Source organism: Sander vitreus, chromosome 10, assembly GCF_031162955.1.
Source record: "Sander vitreus isolate 19-12246 chromosome 10, sanVit1, whole genome shotgun sequence".
Classification (NCBI taxonomy): Eukaryota; Metazoa; Chordata; class Actinopteri; order Perciformes; family Percidae; genus Sander; species Sander vitreus.
The window spans coordinates 30,020,628-30,045,999 of NC_135864.1; the positions used below are offsets into that span (position 1 = coordinate 30,020,628).

Below are 25,372 nucleotides of genomic sequence, written 5' to 3' on the forward strand. Positions count from 1 at the left end.
ATTCAACAAAAGATCCAAAGGGCCTGTGTTTATTTCCCATAATACAGTCAAGGTACATTGTAAAACAGATTGATTCCCAACTAGGGGTACATGTACTCCCCAGGGGGTACTTCTGCAGTTTTCAATGGATACATGGAAAGAGAGTGCAGTAGCTCAACTCATTTGGGGAAGAAAAAAAAAAAAAAGAGAGAAAGAAGGAAATTACAATTTGATTACAAAAATACAGCAGTCAGCTATAACACCTGAACACTATGTGACTCAAAGTGTCACAGAGTGAAAACTAGTTACAAAGCGAGCAGAGAAGTTGAAATATTTGGCTAAAAGTAATATAGAAATGGTTGAAATAATAGCTCAAATGAATGGATAAACCATTGAATCATCCGGCTTCTGCCAGTCCAAGTGGAAGTAGCACAAATTCAAACATTGATAGTCCCAGTTGTTTGGAAAAAAAACAAATATTGTGACATCCACAGTTACGGCGTTTTTCCGTTACATGGTACCTGTTCGACTCTACTCGGCTCGACTCAACTCGACCGCGGTGCCCCGTCCTCCTTTTTCCATTGCAGATTTTGTACCGCCTCATGCGCGAGGTGAGCGTGGCTGGTCGTCATAGCGACGCCGCAGGAAACTGCCGTGACCTAACGCGACACACACACACACACACACACACACACACACAGACAGAACGTCTCTCTGCATGTGGCTGTTGCCACAGCCAGAAGACACATTTAGTTTCAAAAGAAGCTGGAGGCAACAAAAAAAAAACGCCGCTGGCTAAACTATTTAAAAATGGCGGGTCTGTTCAGGACACCCCCCGTCTGTCGCTAGCAATGATGACGCAGTGATTAGTGACGCTTCTCTCCGACCAATCAGCAGTCTGCAGGTTTTCACGTCACCTTTTGGTATCGCCTCAGCTCGCTTGGAACCTCGATGGAGGCGATACTAAAAAAAGTACCTGTTGGCAGGTACCAGGGACTTTTTTTCGTAATGGAAAACCAAAAAAGTAGAGGCGAGTCGAGCAGGTACCATGTAATGGAGAAACGCCGTTACTGTATATCCACCTCTATATCTTCAATAATTAAATAAAGTTTTCAAATCAACTTAAATGAATAGCCAACATTTGGAGCATCACGGGTGGCGTTAATGAAAGGGTACTTGAGTTCACCTGACATACAGTAGCTCTGGGGGTATGTCGGACATAAAAGGTTGGGAACCACAGATTTATATCAAACAAAATAAGTTGTGGTTTGGATTGTACTCAACTAAGCATTTATGCATCAATTAGGCTGCTTGATTATGGAAAAGAAAATCATAATCTCAATTATTTTGGTCGATATTAAACTCATTGACTTTTGGAAAGATGTTGCATGTACTGAACTTAAAATGAATGCTCACCAAACGCTGCTTCTCTCCCTCCGCCATCTTCACTCGCGCTAGGGCTGCACCATATTAGGAAAATATGCGCGAGCGTGAACGATAACGATATTACTTACTATTAAAATGTACTCGGGTCTGCATTCTGCCGCGTTCAGTATTCTTCTAAAATACAACAAATTGCATGTTGATTTTGAAACAAACCGAAGGAAATCCTTTTTATTACATTCTTTTATCGAACAAACTGAACAATGAATTAAACCTAAAAAGGCACCAACTTAAAAAAAGAACGACTAACATTTTAAAGTGCAGTTTTCTACTGATATGTTCTTTCAGCTGACACAAAAAAATGTCTTTCGCGACATGTCGCAGCCTTTTGCGATACGTATAGTGCGCCAGTTGATATCGCGATGACGATAATAATAAAAAAACGATATGTTGCGCAGCTCTAACTCGCGCTGATTTTGAAATGCCACCAGATACCACAAACTGAGGAGTCGCTGAGTGAGCTTAGCCTTCGAGACAAAATAAGAGTTTACTCGCAAAATGCAACGTGCAAAATAATCCTTTTTCTCGATCACATTGTCTTTGTGATCGTTGGGTAGGGCTGGGTACCAAATTCAATTATAAGTATTAGGAGCTGAATAATAAATAAAAAGATTTGTGCCGTAATGTGTTACGTTGTAATTTCTTTTTGTTTTATAAAATTGGTATCGGGGGGGGGGGGAGAAAGTATCGTTAAGGACTCGGTGTCCGAGTCACGGTATTGGTACCGGTATTGAATATTTTTTAACCATACCCAGCCCTATCGTTAGGAGCCATAATCGCGACCAAAATTTGATTAATTGCACAGCCCCGTGATCAATGAGGACCTATTGATAGCTGATAACATTTTGCTCCTACACTCGCCTTTCCCTTCAGCAACACCTGCTTGAAAACCAGGCAGGTGGTTTTCCGAAACAGCGCCCCCCCTCACGGAGGGATGCCGCCACTCTAACGGAGGAGAGTAGGGGGTTGCACAGGGCTTCGCGCCACGCCGAGGTGAAGACCCTCCGCCCCGAGGAGGACGCGGAGCAGTCGTCAGTCCTCCCCGGGCACTGGGACCGGCTGGGGAAACTAGTGGACTCAGAGGAGGAGGAGCTGGAGCTGGAGCTGATGGAAGGAAGAAGACCCAGACATATAGGCGCTGAGGCCAATTATGAGAATAGACCATCCAATAGTACTTCTGGCAGGTACGTTTTATTAATGTATGTATGTATGTTCAATATGCATCTCATAAAATAGCTGACTTGTTGTTTGTTGTCTCATTTTCTGTCCATCTTTTAATTTGGCTTTTGACAGGGAGAAGAGGGAGAATCTAGTAGGCAGGGGATCGAGAGCACTGACCAGAAATGAGGATGCAGAGTTTGCCACTGGCCTTTTAATAGGTAAAAGGACTTTCATTTTAATAAAAAAAATTTTTTTTATTTATAATGACAACACACATTAATCATTCACATCACAATCAATCACATTAAAAAAGCAAATTTCTGTAAATGTGCCAGTGTTAGCCAGCCGGCTAATTTTTAACTGTAGTCCCTTAGCCATATGTTAAGGGCTCTGGTCAGTTGTTTTGTGCAACTGTTGCAGTTTTAAAAATCAAAGGTTTAAAGGTCCTATGACATGCTGCTTTTTGGATGCTTTTATATAGGCCTTAGTGGTCCCCTAATACTGTATCTGAAGTCTCTTTTATATAGACCTCAGTGGTCCCCTAATACTGTATCTGAAGTCTCTTTTATATAGACCTTAGTGGTCCCCTAATACTGTATCTGAAGTCTCTTTTATATAGGCCTTAGTGGTCCCCTAATACTGTATCTGAAGTCTCTTTTATATAGACCTTAGTGGTCCCCTAATACTGTATCTGAAGTCTCTCTTATATAGGCCTTAGTGGTCCCCTAATACTGTATCTGAAGTCTCTTTTATATAGACCTTAGTGGTCCCCTAATACTGTATCTGAAGTCTCTCTTATATAGGCCTTAGTGGTCCCCTAATACTGTATCTGAAGTCTCTTTTATATAGGCCTTAGTGGTCCCCTAATACTGTATCTGAAGTCTCTTTTATATAGGCCTTAGTGGTCCCCTAATACTGTATCTGAAGTCTCTTTTATATAGGCCTTAGTGGTCCCCTAATACTGTATCTGAAGTCTCTTTTATATAGGCCTTAGTGGTCCCCTAATACTGTATCTGAAGTCTCTTTTATATAGGCCTTAGTGGTCCCCTAATACTGTATCTGAAGTCTCTTTTATATAGGCCTTAGTGGTCCCCTAATACTGTATCTGAAGTCTCTTTCCCGAAATTCAGCCTTGGTGCAGAATTACAGCCACTAGAGCCAGTCCCACAATGAGCTTTACTTAGGATATGACATTTCTGTGTCTGTAGCTTTAAATGCTATTGAGGAGGAGAGAGGGGGGGGCAAGGTGAAGCGTGGGTGTGTGGCCTTGACCAACTGCCACTTGGCTTGTTTGCAAGCCATGATGTCTCTCTCTTTCTCATGGGCGGGCCAAATTCTCTGGGCGGGCAAAGCAGAGGAAGGGGGGGGGTAACCTTTCCCCTTATAACGTCATAAAGGGAAGATTCCAGATCGGCCCATCTGAGCTTTCATTTCTCAAAGGCAGAGCAGGATACCCAGGGCTCAGTTTACACCTATCGCCATTTCTAGCCACTGGGGGACCATAGGCAGGCTGGGGGAACTCATATTAATGTTAAAAAACCTCAAAGTGAAATCTTCATGCCATGGGACCTTTTAATGAACATTTACTTATTATAAGAAATGAGACAAAATAAATGTGTGTTGTTAATTCTGAAAGGACAGTTTACTGCCAGAGTTATTGCTTGGTAAAGAATTTTTAAGATCAGTTTTCTGTAATGATGTACTGCCAAACAGACTTGCACTAAACTGCTACAAAGAAATGTTTCCATGTTTTCAGGAACAGCGGATACAGCAGATGCCTTACGGAGGAGGAAGGAGCGCTACAGACAGGACCTGCAAGAGCAGATAGCTGAACAGCATATGAACAAGAAGAGGTGCGTTTTCAGTGATCCTTGTCTTTTCATGTACAATGTATGAATGTAACGACTGAATAATAGGGCCGGGACGATATGCTTTTGGATAGTTTTGTGTTCACGATACATTTGATTTGTATTGCGATTTTCATTCATTGCGATTCTAGAAGTGTTGCGATTGGATACTATTGAGTATTGCGATTTTCTTTCCCTTCTTTAACAAAAACAAAAGTTTAATAATACACTCCTAGAGACAATATATCATGAGATATTTCTATAAACTGAATGCACGTCACATGTCAGTCAGTCAGTCTGACATTTATTTCCTTTCTAAAGAAGTACATAACGTGTTTTCTGCATTTTCTGCTATCACTCTGTTTTGGAAACCGATATGACGTAGTCGGCGTCAGCGGTACCGCATAAACGGAAAATATTTAGGCGAATCATTGCTATATAAAAAATATCGATTCTAGGGAAAAGAATCAATTTTAAAAATTGTCGCAAACCCACCCCTACTGAATAATTTCAACATTTATGGCAGGTAGATGAGACAAATTCACAGAGCCGTGCAAATGCTGCAATGCATGATATATAAGCCTCTGAAAGGCTGACTGTCCGTTTATAAGATATGGACAGCTACCATCCTGGCAACACCTAACTCCTCATTTCCACCAACTGCGGCCATGGAAACCTAATGACTCCGCCGCCGTTCCGGAGCGGATCCGCAGACGTTCCGCAGTTGGTGGAAATTAGCAGTAATGTGTTGGAGTGTCATTAAATGCTTCCTGGTGTCGAACTAATATATAATAATAAAAATAAACAACCATATACTGTATGTGTGTCCTTGTTGCAGGGAGAAAGATTTGGGGCTGAAGGTTGCTGCAACCGGGGCAAATGATCCTGAGAAACAGGTGAGCCGGCGCCCGACGACCAGCTCTCATTTAGTTTGGGTAAAGAAGATGGATTGATTTTTTTTTTTCCAGTCACAGTGGATGCATACAAATTCACTGAACGTTTTTGAGGATTTTTGCCTTCCAGCTACATTTGCAAGAACGTCATCTGTGAATGATGGTTGTGTCTCAGCCAACATAGACGGCCTTTTAAAGTGCAAGTGCAGTACAATCAAATGTTGTCATATTCATTTAACTATGATCACCAAAAGGCAGACAAAGGCCAGAATCCCAGAGCCCTGACAATATTAATATAACAGTAAAACACTCACGCAGAAAATATGATGAAGTTGGTGTTAGGGGGAGGATATCAAAGGGACTTTCAACATATCACCGCTGTCGGATGAAAACCTTGTATGTCCAAAACAGGAAATGGGGGGGAAAGGCTACCTTTTAAAACATTTTATTGAGCTATTTACCTCAGACGAAATCGCCTCGTCACTGTTATAACATTTGTAAAACCCACAGACAGACGTCAAGGTTGACAAATAGCATTGATTTATGGAAAAAAAAAATAAAATACGGAAGAAACACGGAGATACAAGGTTTTCTGCCCGACAGCGACGATATGCTGTACACATTATATTTGTTTCTCCCTCAATCCACAAATCAGCCGGACCGAATCAGGCAGTTGGGACCGCACAGAAGGGCGAATCATCGGGTGCTGGAGCCTTCGGCGACAGGCGGGAGTGAAACCTCATCCAGAGGCTTCCACAACAACGTGAAGACCGGTGTTCGAGACGGAGAGACGTCTCCTCCCGAGCAGCCCCACGTTGCCTTCCAGTCCCCTCTGCTGGACTACAGCTCTGCCCTGAGCCTGGGGGGTGGAGGTGTGTCTCCCAACAGCCAGCCTGCTGCCCCCTCCTTCCCCAGAGCCACGGACACTCCCAGGTATTCCTCGATATATAAATTTCACGTAAGCTACACTTCTTTGTCTTGGTTGGTTTTGGCGACACATGCTGTTACTGTGGTAACAGTAAGTGCAGTCAACACACTGCATAAACCAGTGGTGGAATGCAACTAGGTACATTTACTCAAGTACTGTACTTAAGTACAAATCTGAGGTACTTTAATCTGACAGCTTTAGTTACTACTTACTTTACAAATTAAGATTTTGTTTTGCAATGAAACGCGTAGTTTGGATCGTTTCCAGTTTCTAAAATGTGAGGATTTTTCTGCATCGAGTACTTTTACTTTGAATACTTTATGTATATTTTCCTGATGATACTTACATACTTTTACTTAAGTAACATTTTCCATGCAGGACTTTTACTTGTTATAGAGTATTTTTACAGTGTGGTACTGGTACTTAACTTACTTACTTAAGTAAAGGATGTAAATACTTCTTCCACCGCTGGCATAAACCCTCATTTAGCAGCAACTTAGTCCGAAATACAGAAGAGCTAAACAAACTCGCATTGTTTTGCAGTAAAGAAGTCAATAATGAAGCGACTGCAATCTGATTATTTTTTTTTTTTACTGCGCACAGCGTGAGTAGTTTTCCACACAACGGCAGAGAGTTGGTGACGTTGGTGAGGAGTTGGAGGTGTGCAGTCTGTCGCCTGCAGCTCTTTACCCAACAGCTGACTGTGGCTGCTCCTCCTTGTTCAGTTATCCCCACAATGCTCTGATTAACTGTCCAAAAATGTCAAAAATAATGACTGTTGTCTTGGTTTGTTAATGAACGATTGCAGTCAGTGCTGACCTCAGTGACAAATACATTTAATTTCCTGTGACTGTTTGACAATAAAAGCCACCCCATCTTTTGCCATTTAGTTTTTTCCTTCTCATCGACACTTTTAATGTGAAATGGAAGGAAATGTTTGGTTGCCATTAGCAGTAACTTATTACAGCTCTGATATGCCTGTGGGAGAGTGAATGGTGAACAGTGAGGGTTATACAGTATCAATGAGATAATTAGACATGGTAACTCTGGATTCCATGCATACATCTTCTCCAGTGGATCTCCTGTGCCTATGAAGGCAATGTGAACCCAAAAAAGCAATGTTTCATTAAGATCTTAAGGATTTTAACTTTAAACTCTGTGGTCACAAGCAGTTTTGACAGCTGGTTATTTTTTATTTTTTTTACCAAGTTGCTTGCAAGATATGACATGTTTTTTTATTTTTATTATTATTGTAAAAAAATCTACTTCAGTATAAAGTAACTTTTAACTCAAGATTACTTTGGCCTAGTTAGTTAACCCTGTACTAAAAGTACCCTAAAAGGAAGTCTTTCTTAAAACTGTTGCACTAAATGCCTGCTCTTGGGGGAAATTACTGGAATTGTTGGGTCTTTGTAAATTATAGAGTGTGGTCTAGACCTACTCTATCCAGTGTTACCTTTTAGGATAAAAAAAAAAAGAGTAAATGTTTAGTGTTTACCTGACAATATATTTACTATCATCACATCTATGACTACATCTATAGACTATTTCCAATGTATATTATATTACATGTTTCCAGATGTTTGATATAAGAACGATGAGCTGACAGAACTGACAAGTTGAACGGACCCACCGCGGTGACGTTTTTGGTGGAGCTGTTCGTTTAATAGTCGACTCGAAGAAAGCGAACATTTCGACAATAAACTACATCAACCCAACAGTATGTGGAGTTAAAACTGGACGGGCCCAATAACCTCTGAATAGTTCTACTTGTTGTTAAATTGCAATGTGAGCGGCAGCCAACAGGGGGTGCATAATGTCAGCAGGATCATTTAAAAGGCAACTGCGTCTACATTGTGCGTCTGCCCTATTGCTGATACCGTGGCGGCAGAAATTTTGCCGTGGCGGGACGCCACTACAAAATCAACATAGAGGAAACACTGTGATCTGTAAAGTGTCTTTAGATAACTTGTTAGGATTTGATACTATAAATAAAATGGAATACAGTGTATGCCTTATACTATAATATAGAACACCTAACTCTTCAAATACAGCCAGAAAAGACCTGCAGAACGTTTTAGATTTGCAAATGGGATACTGTGAAAGTTAACATCATTGATTATTTGATATCCTACTTTTTATCTTCAGAATGCCGTTGTTCCCTCCTCATCCTCCCTCCACTCTCAGTGAAGCCTACAGAAACCCATATGGAGAACCCCATCACTACTACGGCACCAGAAACCTGCTCGACCCGAACATAGCCTACTGTAAGCACTGGTCTAAAACAAGTTTCTTGGCTATGGTATTACGTCACACATAGTAAACATATTGGTAGTATGCTGTACAAATGCTACATCCAACATCATATTATCATACATTTAATGTGTGTTCAATTTTTCTGTCCAGATGGTCACTTGTCTGTTCCGGGTGCCGGCCTTCCCATGTCCTACTGGAACGTACCACAGGGGGGAGCTCTGCCCAGCCAGTTTGGTGACCACAGCCCTCACAGCCAGCACAGTGGAAGCAGCATCCCTGAGCCTCCGATACAGTAAATATCTGCCCTTCACTGTTCAGTACCTTGGCCTGGGAAGAAGGGTCAGAAAATGATTAGCAGCCAACATCAAAGTGGCAGTAAATGTGTATCTGCTTGACCAACACACAGGCATCTTATTAATCGTCATTTGGTGGCCCTGTCAACTAGAGCTGCTCCATTATGGGGGGAAAAAAAAATCAATCATCACAATTATTTTGGTCAATGTTGAAAGAAATCGCAATTATTTTAACACGATTATTCACTGAATTTAAAAACAGTTCAAATAAATCAACAGTGAAAACACCTTGAACTGTGAACTTTTCCCTGAACACAAGACACAATAGGAGTTTACTTGCAAAATGTAATGTGCTAAATAATCGTTTTTCTCGATTGCATTCTTTTTTGGGATCCGAAATTGCGATCAAAATGTACTTAATTGCACAGCCCTACTGTCAACTCAACTCATTTCAGTGAAACTAATATGCATATAAGCAAAAACAACAAAGGCAAATGGCAACCTATTCTAATCTGCTTTATCATTTCTAACCTAACAGAATGGACATGGCAGCACGTTTTATTTCCTGTTATATTGGAGAGTCGACTAGTGACCATAATGGAATTGCTTGTGTTGAGTAAAACTGACTTGTCATTTTAGCGCGACGTAATAAGACACTGCGACGGGACGAAAGAACAAAATCATGGTGTGCTTCTGCAACTCTCCCGACAGGCCTAGCAATGAGGCTGCTGCTGTCGACTCGCAAGTCAGGGTTTTCCCTTCTGACAGATCCAGATCAACCCGGGACAGGATTTTGAGCTACAGGGAGTCTTTGAAACAACAGGTAGGTTAAACCTCCCTACTGCCTTCATCATCCATTAGAATTATTCTACATAACACCAGGAACTCTTGTGCTGATGTGTAAGATATGACTGTATTATAATAACCAACAAGTATATGGATGAAATTTCCAATTTGTGCTTTTCTTAGAATAAATCCAAACAATGATTGACAGGCTGAGGCTTGAGTTAGAAGCACAGCAACACGTTAATGGATGTGGATTTAATCTAAATTGATTGAATAAAAAGCAGATGGAGCACCTCTTTTTAATAAATAATAATTATAAATACCAGCTACAAACCATTCTGTTATGTCTTAACATTTTTAGAGGATACTGTTAATGATGCTCTTTTAAACAGAGACAATATGCATTTAAAGTTTAAGCTTTTGAGCATCTATCTATAAATTGCATGAACGTCTGTCTGTCTGTCTGTGTGTTATGCACATATCTCTCGAACCGTTAGTGCGATGGATTTCAAACTTGACAGGTGTCTTGCTACGGGCACGAGTAAGTGCAGTGCCAAGTTTGACGTTGTTTGGATTAGAAATGCAAAATATATCGTTAAATATATAGGTAAAAGAAGCACACGTTGGCTTTTGCCGCTCTTGCCTCTGGCCACTCCCCCTCTCACACTGTGGACAGTGAGCAGTGACAGAGAGCAGCGGTGCTTTGGCAGCTAAAATGTGACATACACCTCAGACCCACAAAAATGTGCAACGTTGTACTACTTTGGACGGTCTTTGACTTTGAATAAACAAACGACAACTCCTGAATTTAAGGACGTTTCAGAATCCCACAAGTGCAAAGCACTGAACCGGGCAGACGCATCAGTTTTCATCAGACTCACCCTGGGTCGGGTTAATTAAGTCTACTGCTAACTTACAACACTAATAACATTACCGTCGGAAAAATACCCCCACGTACCAAATCCCCTGCTGAAGTGTTAAATTCTCTCTGTCTCTGTGTGTCTCTCTCTCTCTCTGTGTCTCTCTGTCTGTCTCGCTCTCTCTTTCTGTCTCGCTCTCTCTTTCTGTCTGTCTCTCTGTCTCTCTCTCTCTCTCTCTCTCTCTCTCTCTCTCTCTCTCTCTCTCTCTCTCTGTCTGTCTGTCTGTCTGTCTGTCTGTCTGTCTGTCTGTCTGTCTGTGCGCACACACGGTCCGGTTCTGGTGGTTGATGAACGCAGATATGTGCTGATTAGCTCTCCTAACAGGCCATTTGGGTAGCCATGACGCTAACGTCCGATTACTCCACATTTTCATTGTGATATTTGTGATTACATTCTGAATCTGCAGCGTTCTCTGTCAGGTAAATATACTAGTGCAATGTCTTCTTCTGATGTAGAAGTAGCCTACACTGTAAGTCAGTAGTTGGCTATACAGTGCAGTTGCATATTAAGTGGTTTGGGGTCCTTCTGTAAGTAATTCTGGGGTACAATTTTTGGTTTTGAAGAATTCTACAAGCAGCAATACCACAGGCCAAGCAATCGGCCCGTTCCAAACAGGCACATTTTCGATGGGCACTGCACTAGTTGATAGTTAAAGATGGTAAAGGATTTGTGCATTCATGTTGTTGGATACCTAGTGATGGCCAAGCATTTTCTTTATTTTCTGAGCCCACCAGATGGCGCTCTCTGTTCAACAAAGGGTCGAAAGCACACTGATCTGCTATTCTTCTTTTAAAACAAGAGTGCCATTTAGTGGGCTCAGAAAATAAAGGAAATGGCTTCACGGAGCTTCATGAAGTGTCATTTGGCCATCACTATGGATACCTTTAACAGATTGCAACCTTCATAATGGGGTAAACTCACAATATGGGTTGTGTATGAAGAGCATTACCTTGGCCCCCAGGTCCTGTTTGGTTGTAAACAACATTGTTAGGGATTACAGAATACTGTGTTTGCAGGTAACTTTTAACTTTCACTGCATCCTAGTCTGACATGTTGGCAGGAAGCTTCCAGGAGATGCAACAGCGAGCTTAACAACCAGGTAAAATGGACCTAGTTAAGACTAAAAGCTATAGTGCAAGTTAAGTTACGCCACGCCCTTAGCTCCTCATTCATTTGTCCATAGAGTTGGATGTAGAAGCGTTTGTGAAATCTCCCACTTATCAGCTGTTCCTTCATGTCCCAGTGCCACCTCAATCCCAATCCAGTCCTTCGTCTTTCTCCTCTAGTCGCTCTATGATGCTGAAGCTACAAAGATCCTCTCTACTACCCCCTTAAGCTTGCGTTTTTGTGCCACTGCATGCTCACACAAAACTTTACCAGGTGGCTCGTCATCACTGATGTATTTGGGTTGTATGTTGAGCTGATGTTGGAACTTAATTCTGTTATTCGATAAGTCACTGTGTTCAAAATACCAATTTTTCTATATTAGGACATCCCAGAGTGTATTATGCTTATACCAACACATACAGTAGGCCTCTTACCTTTGCATCTTTACTTTTCCCATTATTATTATAGAGTTTTAGGTACCAATTCTACTTTACACAAAGCAGGAGAAGAAGATGTAGTGAAGTACCGTGGGTTCCGAGAATACCGATTTGTCATTTGAGGATGTAACTTAGAAAATCCTGTACTGCAGATCCAGGAGCAACAGGAACAGAGGCGTCTAGAGAGGGACGAGAGGGAGCGCCACGAGGCCCGGCTGGAGGCCGACATGAAGAAGCACCAGCCCTGGGGCCGAGGAGGCGGAGGAGCCCCACTCAGAGACAGCACTGGAAACCTCATCGGTACGCCCCGCAGTATGGTTTCACACAAGTCAAGTTTATTTATACAGCACATTTCATACATCAAAATCAAAGCAAGCAAGACAAAAATACAAGATAACATATAAGATAAGGAGGTGTTACATATATGGAAACATGTAAGATTAAATAAAAACAAGGTAACTAGATAAAATAGTATTACAATTAAAAATAGAATAAGATAAGTATGTATTATCTTATTAAAAAAGGAATATTATTAAAAATGCTAATTCTATGATAAAGCATTTACACTTTTCGCCTAACTTAAAGCTTGAGGGGAAAAAAGTGTTTTTAGTCTGCTTTTAAAAGAAGATACTAATGGAGCAGACCTTAGTTCGTGTACAGTGTGTGAAAGGCATTTTCTTGTTTTACAACTTTCTTTTCTGAACGATAATTACACACACACACTATTGTCCACTAATAAGTTATTACCTGTTGTTGTTGTGGCCAGCTGACCTCAACCAGATGCACAAACTGAATGAGGAGGCCTACATCAACCCGGAGCAGTGGCAGAGGAGAGCCACGGCTGCCATGACGGCCCGCCAGGCGGAGCTCCCTGACCCCAACGACAGGCCCTCTCTCTCTGGTACTGTAGCAGAGCACAGTAGCCATGACACTAGCGACAGGCTCTCTGGTACAGTAGCCATCTATTTTTTTTTTTTTTTTTGCAATGTATTATAGCCGTGCACATTAGAACACCACCTCTCGCATCACAGCCTGCACTGGAACATGCAACATTTGAAAGTAACGGAGATATTTTAATCATACCTTCCACACCGTCACAAAGCACTGTAAAATACAAAGACAGCAGAGGGACACTGCTGCTTTTACAAATGCCCGAGAAGCATTTCAGGTCTACAAAGCGTCTACAAAGCGTCATATTTGCTTCTCGACTGAGAAATGAACACTAGCACCAGAGCATGGCAGCGGAGGTTTGTGCTCCACCTTCTAACATACTGATGTCCTCAGCTACTGCTCGGGGAGATTTCTATTTAGAAAAGAAGGTTCTTTGCTGCTACTCGCGTAGAATTGACTCTTTGTTTCCGTCTTTTGTAGGTTTTACCCATGCCCAAACCCCCCAGTTTGCCCGAGGCAATGTGTTTTCCAACCAGCCCAGCCAACAACAGCTCCAGGAGCAGGACAAGTACAAAGCTTACCTCAAACAGCAGGTACCGCTCCAAACTACTTTTACTGTCTTGTCTTGTCTTATGGTAGGCGGGTATCACTTCAGCTGGCAGCCGTCCATCCTTTGGACATTCTGTTTGTATAAAATCATAAAAATTTGGCCAGCTGCCTGTAGAAAAGTGCGAGTAAATTTGAGTTCACCAGCACAAACGAGAAGAACAAGGTTTGTTTCAGGCCTTGCTTGAAGTTTTGCAAGTACAATTCGTTTTGGGGTTGTGTTAATGGATTAATCTGTGTTTTTTACAGATTGAGGAGAAAATGCGTAAAAAGGCAGAGGAGAGGGAACAGACAAGATTGGAGGAGGAGAAAGAGGAGAAGAGGCTGGCGGAGCAGAGGGCTCGCATCCAAAGGGAGTATGATGAAGAACAAGAGAGGAAGAAACGGAAGGAAATGGAGGTGAGCAGCTTAGACACAAGTCACACTTGTGTTTAATAATTGCTCTTGATCCCTTAATTATTACTAAATCCTACTCTGCAGGACAGTGTGATAACATTTCATTAAATATGGCAAGAAGTTAAAGTTGACGCTCCAATTCCCCCCACCCCCTCCTTTCTCCTATCTTCCCCTCCCTTACCCCTCTTATCTATCGCTGCCGTGCTCTCTTTCCTGTCTCTTAGCAAAAGGCCAAGAATGAAGAGCTGATTAAGCTAGCCGAACAGAGGAGGAAGGAAGTGGAGAGAGAGAAGAAGGAAGCAGAAGAGAAGGAGAGCAGAGCAGCACTGAGAAGAGAGTACGAGAGGGAGAGGCAGGCTCGGGTGGAGGAGGTTAGTTTACTCCGCACTGCAATTGAGAGACAGTAAAAGTTTATTTTAAATTATTATTATTATTCTTTTTTTTTTAAGATTATTAACACTAGAAAGGCCAGTATTCCATTTACTCCTAAAACCACCGAGGGGGTAATATTTTCAGCGTCAGCTCTCACAAATATGGCATTTCTTGAAGCAGTTAAGTTATTCATTTTGATCTATTTTCTTAAACAACAACTACGACTTGACAAAGTGCCCCAAAGTGTCAGGTGCCCGTATGTGACTCAGACAGCGTGTTTCCCTTTCGCGCGAAAGAAGAGGTGTGGACAAGTTACCAACAAAACGTACAGCTAAAGACCATGCAAAACATTTCAGACCGTCCTGCCAACCTGTATTCATTTTAACATCAATGTACTGTAACGTTTTTTTCACTCTAAAGTCGCTGAAGCGGCTGCAGTTTAGATCCGGTCGGGTCTCTGCAGCGGGCGGGTCTGCTCAGTTCTCCCCGCGACTGACGCGCGCACACACACAAACACACACGGTGGATGCAGGAAAAAACGGAGATGAGACATATACAGGACCTGACAGCTACGCTCGTTATTGTAAGTGCAATGATGAGTCCAATAAGTAAACTGTGTGTCCCAGCCCAGGATAGGAAATTAACTAACGATGTAAACTGTTTTTATGATTAATGTATACTGACTTATTCAAAAGACGGAGCTTTAAGAGTTCCTCTCTTTTTCTTTTAAAGGATACACTTTTGTAAGAGCTACACTGTAGTTGGCAGTTTGATAAATGCAAGTTATTTCAGTTGATATGTGCTAAAAAGGCACATACGTTCCTGTAGATGGCAATACACATTCTCCTTTTTTTTGCCAAATAAATGAAAAGCTTGTTGAAATCATCAATCTCTTGCTGTATCAAAATCTCAGCTAGCTTTCCTCAGAGATGGTCCCAATAATGTGCTTAAAGTCAAGTCAAATTCAGTTTGTGCATGGTTACATGATAGAACTATATAATTATGTAATACTGTATCCTACATTGTGGATAATTAAGCTATATAGGCCTATCATATGCTGAAGTATATTTCTGGAGTGTTAAAGATTAAAAAGAAAAAATAACAAGAACCATACAGAACCGAAAACCATGACCCTAAAACCGTGATACGAACCAAACCGTGGGTTTTGTGAACCGTACCACCCCTAGTAACTTCTGACTGGCTGTATAAGTTAGAGGAGGTTGACTGACTCGCAGCACTTCAACACGTGTCTTTTTCTCCGCTTGGCAAGCCGACCGGATGTGACACGGGGGCGTGGCAGTATCAACGATTCCATTTTTTAAATTCGATATTCAAGATTGTGGCTTAATTTCGATAAATTTAAAACATTAGATGTGAAAAATAAATGGGAACTGGAGGCCGATACCGTTATTCCGGAGGATGATTGGGAAACGTCTTGGGTGTCTTGGCATAAATGCCTAAATAGCCCAAATCGGAGGGAATTTGCCTGGAAGTTGAGAATGCGGTATTTCAAAACACCCTTTGTAATATATGGCTATGACAGGAGGTCTAGCCCCCTGTGCTGGAGAGGGTGTGGAGTAATTGGGGATTTCTCACACATCTTCTGGGACTGCCCAAAAATACAAATATACTGGAAGGAGGTAATGAGAGTAATTGGAGAGATATTGGGGTTGAACATATTAGTTGAACCTCAGAGATTAATTGTAGGGAACAAGCATTTAAGAGGGTTGGGAGAACGGTCCGATTCTCCCTCACTAATGTCCAAATCTAGCTTGCTGGAGCTTATGATATGGCAGTCGCCTTGTCAAAACACTTGTCAAACAATACAGCGTTGCTAGGCAACCGGCCATGTTGTGAATGCTGCAATATACGCTCAATGGTGTTTTTAAGCCCCCAACGTCTCCTTCCAGGCAGCGCTGTGACCGTTGACTTCAAGGCACCTAACCCTAACCATAACCATAACCATTGCCTAATCCTAGTCCCTTCCAGGCAGCGCGGCAATGCCGGGGTAAAATTTACCTGCTGGCTGTTTTAAGGTATAGATGTTCATATTTTCATTTTCTTTTTGTACCACACCCACCATAACTCATAATGATTAATAAACCCCATTTTTAGGAGAAGTCATGGACTGAGAGAGGAAGGGTTTTTTACAATAACAGAGTTACATGCATTTAAAAATGCCAGGTGGGAACATTTTAACTGTTGGCCATTTTAGTGTTAAAAAGATTTTAGTTGGGGCTTTAATGGCCTTTAATTGATAGGATAGCTTGAGCGACAAGCAGCAAAGGGCCACGGGGCGGATTCGAACCCGGGCCGCTGCCAGGACTCAGCCTACATGTGGTGCATGTATTAAAAGTTACAACAAGTGTAAAATGGGAATCTGTGAAATTTAGAAACTGCAAGTCTCAATATCATTTAAATATGACATACTTTACTAAATAATTATTTTACAACAGTTATCCAGTAATAATCGGCAAACTTCCAATATTAGCCCTGTAATCGGTCTCATTAGAACTAGAGCCCGGCCAATATTAGGCATTTTCCAAACTATCGGTATTTATAATGGCCGATAAATGAATATTTAAAAAATAAAATAAAAACGGACCAAACCCCCTTCAACCATGTTCTGAGTGTTGGCGTTGCATAGTTTGTGCACCAGAGGGCGCTCTACAACGTTCCTGTTGGCAACACTTGTGTTTAACCCTTTAAGTTTCATATCTTAAGTTTGTATTTTTATTAGGGCTGTCAAAATAACGCGTTCATTTCGATTAATTAATCTGAGAAAAATTAACGCAGATTAATCCATTCCATATTGACGTTTGCATACAGACGAAAATCTGGTGCCACTGATATGTCTGCGCTTCTCTCTGCTGCTCTGAAACAGACGTTACAGAAAACACAAACCCCGCTGCATGCGATGCTAGTTAACACAATACTCAACAGCAGCTAACGTTAGCCTACCGCTAGCTAGTAGCTGGATTAAACACGGTTAAAATGCTGACAGCTAACGCTAAACGGTGTAAAGTGTGACTGTGTTTTACTGTAGAGGATTCAACACCGGGATGTAACAATCTGCAGCTGCTGTCGGAGAAACAACACAGACGTTGAATGCGTTCAATGAAACTGGTAAACTACAGTCTCGTGGTGCATTTGAAGTTATTGTAAATGTAAATGTCCTTTTCCTATCTGGTTGTTGTTTTTGTCGTTCAACAGCAATTTACTAGTGAAATAAGTTATTGTTATACATTATTATTAAATCATTTAATTTTGACCATATGGCCTTAACAATAAACAAACCGTTCTTTAATGCCACCAGCTGTTGTTTAGTACCCTTTTTTTTTCTTTTCTTTTTTTACTTTCTTAAAAAGTATCGGTTCAGGCACCGTTAATTATGTATAAGATTAATTAATCACAGAGTATGTAATTAATTAGATTAAATGTTTTAATCGATTGACAGCCATAATTTTCATACATTTTATTTATCAGAACTTTGATATATTTTGACGTTCCTCTGTTCTGTTGTGACAAGTTTATTTTTAAACTGCATTATCATGCATTATTATTTTGGTGAGGACTCATAAATAACGTTGAAATAACGTTTTGTTACGCGTTTCTGGATTTAAAAAACTATATATCTGCCGATATATCGGAATATTGGATTTTTAAATCATACTATTTTGCCCTCCTTTGCACTTGCGTTGTCAGCTTGTGGTCTTTTGCTTGCGGAAGGAAAAAAAGGCGTAGGGCCACCGTCATAGATTCAACACGCTGTATTAACCCAACAGCCTTCACCGACAGTGTTGGATAACTATAGGCAATACCACAGTGGATCAACAGCACAACCGTGGTGTGTCACGGCCCTTAAGAAGCAGGAAGTAATACTAATCCTGCATCCTTTAGCGGTGTTGCTCTGCTTGACAAGAGTTGATTGTTTTTCTTAGGATCATTTTGAAGGTAATCTCAGACAAAAGTTTCATTTACATTAAGAACTACACCACATAGTTCTACAGCGAGCAGCGGCTCATTCTTCGGCTTCAGCGTCTCAGAGCAGAGAATACGGCTTCTTTTTTCTTTCTTTCTTTTTTTTTTTTATTATTCAGATCTGGCTAGGTGGTTAATACCACATTTTACTGTGGTGTGACAGACTAAGGACACATTTTGTTTTGTTTTACCAGGACTTTAATATTCCCTTTGGCAGTCTTGAGTCACACACACAGACAGACAGTGGGCGACAACCATCAAGTTACATTTTTATTTATTTCATGAAATTCTTATGCAGTCAATGACCGCTCTGTTCTTAGATCTGCAGGGAGCCCTCGCCTCCAATCCCCACTCTGCAGAGGAAACATGGGCTACACCAGTACACCCCCAGGCCCCCCACTGTTGACAGCCAGCATTCAACTGCCCCACTGTCTGTGAGTCACACACCCACGCCCAGACACTTTTTGTCTCTGTATAAAAGAGGATATGTTCTCAGCAACTTCTTTCCTGGATGCATTCTCTCCCCCTGTGGGTATCTCTATTTGAATACCTTTTCACTTTTCTGTCTTTCAGGAGCGCTCTTTATCTGGTCTCCAGTCCCCTCCTGTCCCTGCTTGTAGGAATCAGCTCCGAGCTGCAGGTACTGTATAAGCTAGGCGGTTGAAAAATGGGATCTGAGCGTCGCACGTTCTTTGAGCCATATAAATCTAAGACATTGCAGATTTGGCAGTCTGTCCCACGGACAGGGTTAAATAGTTTCAACAGGCAGTAACATTTGTTTCACAGTTCCTGGGCCATTTACTTCATGTGTCACACCTGTGATGTTATCTTGCAGTTTAAACTGTTGTTATTGGTATTAAAAGCACTGTTTCAGATGGAGACTGTGTTTGTGTGTTTTCAGGTGACCAGCACAAAGTGTTCAGCGAGCTGTCAGTGCTGCGTCGGCAGCTTCGCAGTGAACAGAAACGGCTGGAGGGCCGTCTGCAGCAGGGCGACTGGGAGGAACTAGACTCTGCTCTGAGTGACAGGTCTGTGTGTGTGGGGGGGGGGGGGCAAGCGAGCAGAGAAGTTGAAACGGTGAAGGATAAATGGTTGAAAAATGGTTAGCTTAAACTAAAGTCATGATAAACAGTTAAAATAGCTAAAAGTAATGGATTAATGGTTAAAATAGCTGAAAGCAAGCACGTGGTTTTGGTTTGAACTTTGGTAGGGACAGAGAGCCAATATGCACGTTTGTGTGCATGAGTCTCTTTTTGTAGAGACACACACACACACACGAATGGGGCTTTTGCATCCTCTGTAATGAGAGCAATAAAGCATTTACTTCATTCACCATGTATTTGCTTATACAATATGCCTAAAACAGGGCATATTAAGTTTTCTCTGATTTTAAGCAGATGTTTTAAATGAGATTTTATTGACCAAAGTCAAGACAAATAATAATAAAAAAAATAAAAAAATAGTTTAAAATAGAGAAACTCAAGAGTTTCCTGCAGCAACAAAAAGAAAAGGTGGCACAGCAATGCTCTAGCATTAAGCTCGTCTTATCTTTATCTCATCTCATGAACTTTCACTTATTTATTTTTGAAACTGCTCAGGAACTTACAGCCAGACAGCTCACCTGTCTGTGTCTCTGTGCTTCATGCCATTATACATTTCTGCCCTATTCTGACCCATGGTTTGCCCTTATTTCTCAGACTTTATGGTTAAGAACGAGTGTGAGGATTCTGCTGTGCCATATGAGTGACTGGTGCCAATTAGGTTTGTAAGCATTTGTGTGTTCTTGTCTTTCTTTGTGCAGACATCAGGAGCGTCCCCCGGTGAGCGTGTTTGATATGGCCAGGCTGCGGCTCCAGGCGCCGGTCCGAAGGCCGAACTCCAGAAACATGGAGCCTAGAAACCTGATGCAAGTCCACGACTCCCTTCAGCTCAAATACACAGGTAATACACAAGTCCTACTCTCTTACTTGTATTCTTCTGCAAACCAAATGTATTAGCTGTGACTGGTTTGTATGTGTGTTTGTGAGTCAGACAGTGAGTCCAGGCTGGGGTTCAGTGAGGTTCCTAAGAGGGAGGAAGTGGGTGTGGCCAATGGGAGGAGGCAGGACTACAGGGATCCATATCACCAGTTCAGCAGCCAGAGGTCTACAATCCAGGACGGTCAGAGCACTGCATTTTTTTTTATGTTCGAAAATGTTTTTTTATTGAGCCAAAGATTATTGTACAGAGAGTAACCTAGTCAAGTCATCAATCATTAATCTGTATATAAAATATTTGGTACAGAAAAACAGAGCAAAAGTAAAAAAAAAGAAGCATTTCAATGCTTCACAAAGCTTCGTGTAGCTTCCTTTGGCCATCACTGGAGTAAAAAGATGTTCAGAGAAGCAACGATATGTAAAGGAATCGCTTCATTTTTAGTTCACTTTATGCAAGTAAAGACTTGCTAGCTACTGCTACTACATTTTAGCGTTTGCAATGCTTGTTTAAGCTAGCAGGAAGAGATGGAGTTAGGTGGTCTGGTACATAAAACGTTTTTTTCCATAATCCTTTTTTTTTTTTCCTCCATTATTCAGATCGGATATCCAGATGCAGATCACATGTTAATGCCAGTTGTATATGGTCTATAGTTTTAGATATTTCTGTGGTAGTCTACTGTATATCCACGACGTTCCACTTCCAGGATCGCTCCGGTGCCGCAGGAAATTCCGCCAGATGCATGTCTTTTCACCGATGTCAGTTTCCTTTCGCATTCTTTGTGTTGGCATTTTAAACTCCGGTGGATTTCTGAGGACTATGGTTAACTGCTCCTCAGATCTCTGCAGGCTAAATCCAGACGGCCCTCTAGACTATCTGTCCAATCTGAGTTTTCTGTCGCACGACTAAAACAACTTTTTGAACGTTCCTTCCCGAGGCTATTTTGCAGCGGCTCCGTCCGGCGCTTAGCACCGCCCAAGACGATTGTGATTAGTTTAAAGAAATGCCAATAAACCAGAGCACGTTTTTGTCCCATCCCGGAATGCTGTGGACTAGCCAGACCCTCCTCCGCGGCGCTGTGGAGGAAGGTCTGGCAAAGCGAGACTATTTCTGTGGTAGTAAAAACAAAAAGACAATTTTGTTCTTCTTGTGTTGCAGATTATTTTGACCTGTCCCCACTGCAGCAAAATGATTATGTGGTGAGTTGAATATAAATAATGACTTGGTTTTAATCAAGCTGCCGTACTTTAGATACAAAGACATGTCTCCCTGATTCCATCCGGTTTATATTTACTGTAACGACCAACTGTTGGAGTGGAATTGTGAAAATAGTTGTTTATGTTACAGAGGAGTGTGATGGGGTCTGCAAGAGGTTCTCTGCTGGACTCAGAGAGTGCTTTCATTGGTAAGACCGCCCTGATGCTATGATATTATGACGAAGGCCTTTTTACGGTCATTATTTGTATCACGACATGCAATGTTTTTCATCATAGAGGTGCAGACATGAGAATAATTTGGAGTTGTGGATCTCTCGGTTTCACAACACACAGTCACCCGAAGCTCTTAGAGCTACTACAGAACTGATGTATTGTTTTCTTCCCTGGGGCACAAACATCCTTTTACTGCCACCGGTCTTGATTCAGGTTTGAGAGCTTGACCAGCTCGTGTTACTAAAGGATGTGGCCCTTCACAACTTGTGACATTCACAACTAGACCACTAAGGCCTATATAAGAGACTTCAGATACAGTATTAGGGGACCACTAAGGCCTATATAAAAGAGACTTCAGATACAGTATTAGGGGACCACTAAGGTCTATATAAAAGAGACTTCAGATACAGTATTAGGGGGACCACTAAGGCCTATATAAAAGAGACTTCAGATACAGTATTAGGGGACCACTAAGGCCTATATAAAAGAGACTTCAGATACAGTATTAGGGGACCACTAAGGTCTATATAAAAGAGACTTCAGATACAGTATTAGGGGGACCACTAAGGTCTATATAAAAGAGACTTCAGATACAGTATTAGGGGACCACTAAGGTCTATATAAAAGAGACTTCAGATACAGTATTAGGGGACCACTAAGGCCTATATAAAAGCATCCAAAAAGCAGCATGTCATAGGACCTTTTAACTATAATTATTATATATAATGTATTGTATAGTGGTGTTGAAATGAATCATTGCATTGACGCATCGCGATGCGGACCTGGACCATTCTGCATCGATGCAGTGACAGACCATAATCAATTACAGTGATGGTGATGGTACTTGTTGGTTTTCTGGTTGCTACTTTGTTTGTTTTTGCCTTTTGTCTGTTGTCTGCTGTGTTCATACTCCACTACATTCAGGAAGTGTCTTTTTTAAATATATATATATATATATAGATAGATAGATAGATAGATAGATAGATAGATAGATAGATAGATATATATATATATATATATATATATATATAGTATATATATATATATATATATATATATATATATATATATATATATATATATATATATAGAGATATAGATATAGATATAGATATAGATAGATATAGATATATATAGATATAGATATATATAGATATATATATATATAGATAGATAGATAGATAGATATATCTGACTGTTTGAATTTGTTGATGAAAACCATGTTTAGCAATAAATAATAATATTGATGCATCGGGATATCGATTTGAATCGTTGACAGGATAATCGTAATGGAATCGTGAGACCAGTGAAGATTCACACCCCTAGTATTATATATAAGTATCTAGTATCGCCAGGTTAATGTAAATACAGTATAGAGGAGTGGAACTAAGTGGGAGGAAAGATGTGGGGACAACAAACGGTAGCAGAAGCGCATCCTCTCCAAGTTTGTGTAGTTGACATGACTGTGGGCTAATTTAGCTTTTGGCTGTCTGTGTGTGCGGTGTGTTGAGACCCCCTAGGCGATGCCTTTCCAGTGCCGCGCACCCCGGAGCTTGAAAAAGCCCCTCTGCTGTCAGCCAGAGAGAGGAGGCGGCTGGCCAAACAGCCACGGCGCCCCCAGGTACCCTGCTTCACACAGCACACACTCCTCACAGGTTTCTGACGTGTGGCGGAGCTTCAAGTGTTTGTCTTATCGGCGTGTCCTGTGCTTGTTTCAGGATGGAGCTGCTTCCAGCCGGCCCTTTGGCCAACACGATGACTACTCCCTCCACGCAGGTAACAGCCGGCAGCAGGAAGCGGAGCCCAGCGGTGAGGGGCGGGGCCGGTACAGGACAGATCACCTGAGGGCTCTCAGTCGTCGTGGCAACACAGCTGGTACAACGTGAAAGATTCAGTTCTTTTATTTTATGTAATTATTCCAGTTTTGTTTAAAGTATTTTTCATCGATGTCTGAATCAGGGCTTTTAAGTGCTCATATTATGCTTTTTTTCTCCTTTATTGTATTATATATCTTTTTTGTGCACGTTATAGGTTTACAAAGTGAAAAAGCCCAAAGTCCCCCCCCCAAAGGGACTCACCATCTCCAAAAGAACACACTGTTCACAAACTGCTCCAAACAGCTCTATTGTAGTCCAGCCTTTACTTCAGAGACAAACGTGCGTCACTTTGTAACACACGTTATAATGCTCGCCTAGCTGCTAGCGTGGCGCGCCCTCATACTCTGCTTCTGACTGGCTAGTAGTCCTTACCTAGGTACTGTCAGGGCACGCCCTCATACTCTGCTTCTGACTGGCTAGTAGTCCTTACCTAGGTACTATCAGGGCACGCCCTCATACTCTGCTTCTGACTGGCTAGTAGTCCTTACCTAGGTACTGTCAGGGCACGCCCTCATACTCTGCTTCTGACTGGCTAGTAGTCCTTACCTAGGTACTGTCAGGGCACGCCCTCATACTCTGCTTCTGACTGGCTAGTAGTCCTTACCTAGGTACTGCGCATGTGCGACTCCCAACAAAGATGGAACAGAAGTGAGATGTCTCACTCTGTAGCTAAAACAGAGAGCTCAACACACAGGGTGAAAAGAGGAGCTGCAGCAATGGGCAGTACGACAAAAATACGGTGTTTTTTGAAAATTAAACCATGTAAACCTGTTCTGATATAACCTCTAAATACAGTTATGAACCTGAAAATGAGCAATAATACGAGCACTTTAAAGCTGCTGTGGGTAGAATGCAATGGAACGCCAGAATTTGAAGTAGAGTGAGACCCTCTCCCCTCTTTGTCATCATTAAATTCAGCCAGTATTCAAATAATCAAGGGGACTGCTGATTCTAGTTGGATAAAGAATAGCGTTGCCATTGCAATTATTTGTTTAGATCTTAAACTCCGTTAAGTTCTGTAGCAGTCCATGCAGGGTGAGACTTTAATGGAAACGAAGAGGTGGGCGTTTAACTCTGTTAGCGTTTGACTCCCTGTTCTTCAGGACCAGTGGATCTGTCTGATGACAGCTCCTCCCCTCCCCGGTTTCCTCTTCACAATCTTAACCATCGGAGCTCTGTAGAAAGTGTCTCCACGGACCCCTGGACGCGGCCAAGGTTTTGAGCGACCATCAAGAAGGGAGCGCTTGGTGACATAGTGGGACTGGGAGGTGCCTTCTTCTTCTGACAGCTCGTCTTAACACACTCTTTGAATCAAGAGATCATGGTTTGTATTAACTTAATGGCTTTGTGACGGATGGATATGTCAATATGAATGTCTGGAAAATGATAATTATGGGTATGTACATTTCGTTAAATCATTGTTTTAAGTCAGAGAACCTCAGTATCACAGTGAGAACACACATGTACTATTTTAAAAATGACTAAATTATGTCAAATAAATTATATTTTAAGTATATGAACTGTATTTTGATTGTTTGCATCCTTTGACAAGGCATCTCACACTCACATTTACAAAACTGAAACAAGATGATCCAACACATTATTTTTATATTACATAAAACTCCATCTCCATGGTTACTATGCCCACAATTAACTCAATGTACATCTTCTAAAAAATGTGCGAAATGTATTTAGGTATTTAAAAGGCCCACGTTTATATAAAGATATGTGCTTACCCTTTTATTCAGATCCTACAACATGGCAGCAATTTGGACTTCACTATTACTTGCATGAA

At 41.5% G+C, this 25,372-nt stretch overlaps 1 protein-coding gene across 4 annotated transcripts in view; it reads left to right on the forward strand.

The window, feature by feature from the left end:
- LOC144524673 (centrosome and spindle pole associated protein 1-like) overlaps window positions 1–25,093 on the forward strand; it is a 33,534-nt gene extending 8,441 nt beyond the window's left edge. The window contains exons 6-28 of one of the 4 annotated variants that reach the window (XM_078261095.1): window positions 2,296–2,606; window positions 2,716–2,801; window positions 4,340–4,436; window positions 5,269–5,326; window positions 5,979–6,256; window positions 8,400–8,518; window positions 8,658–8,799; window positions 9,512–9,623; window positions 12,203–12,350; window positions 12,817–12,999; window positions 13,422–13,534; window positions 13,797–13,946; window positions 14,168–14,314; window positions 18,617–18,730; window positions 18,870–18,936; window positions 19,198–19,324; window positions 20,098–20,237; window positions 20,328–20,456; window positions 21,429–21,469; window positions 21,618–21,675; window positions 23,212–23,321; window positions 23,419–23,575; window positions 24,681–25,093. In XM_078261095.1, coding sequence (XP_078117221.1) covers window positions 2,296–2,606; window positions 2,716–2,801; window positions 4,340–4,436; window positions 5,269–5,326; window positions 5,979–6,256; window positions 8,400–8,518; window positions 8,658–8,799; window positions 9,512–9,623; window positions 12,203–12,350; window positions 12,817–12,999; window positions 13,422–13,534; window positions 13,797–13,946; window positions 14,168–14,314; window positions 18,617–18,730; window positions 18,870–18,936; window positions 19,198–19,324; window positions 20,098–20,237; window positions 20,328–20,456; window positions 21,429–21,469; window positions 21,618–21,675; window positions 23,212–23,321; window positions 23,419–23,575; window positions 24,681–24,799 — 3,006 coding nt within the window. In that variant the 3' untranslated portion in view covers window positions 24,800–25,093. The remainder of the gene's footprint in view (window positions 1–2,295; window positions 2,607–2,715; window positions 2,802–4,339; window positions 4,437–5,268; window positions 5,327–5,978; window positions 6,257–8,399; window positions 8,519–8,657; window positions 8,800–9,511; window positions 9,624–12,202; window positions 12,351–12,816; window positions 13,000–13,421; window positions 13,535–13,796; window positions 13,947–14,167; window positions 14,315–18,616; window positions 18,731–18,869; window positions 18,937–19,197; window positions 19,325–20,097; window positions 20,238–20,327; window positions 20,457–21,428; window positions 21,470–21,617; window positions 21,676–23,211; window positions 23,322–23,418; window positions 23,576–24,680) is intronic. The other 3 variants (XM_078261096.1, XM_078261097.1, XM_078261098.1) reach the window with 3 other exon arrangements.
- Window positions 25,094–25,372: the final 279 nt, after the last annotated feature.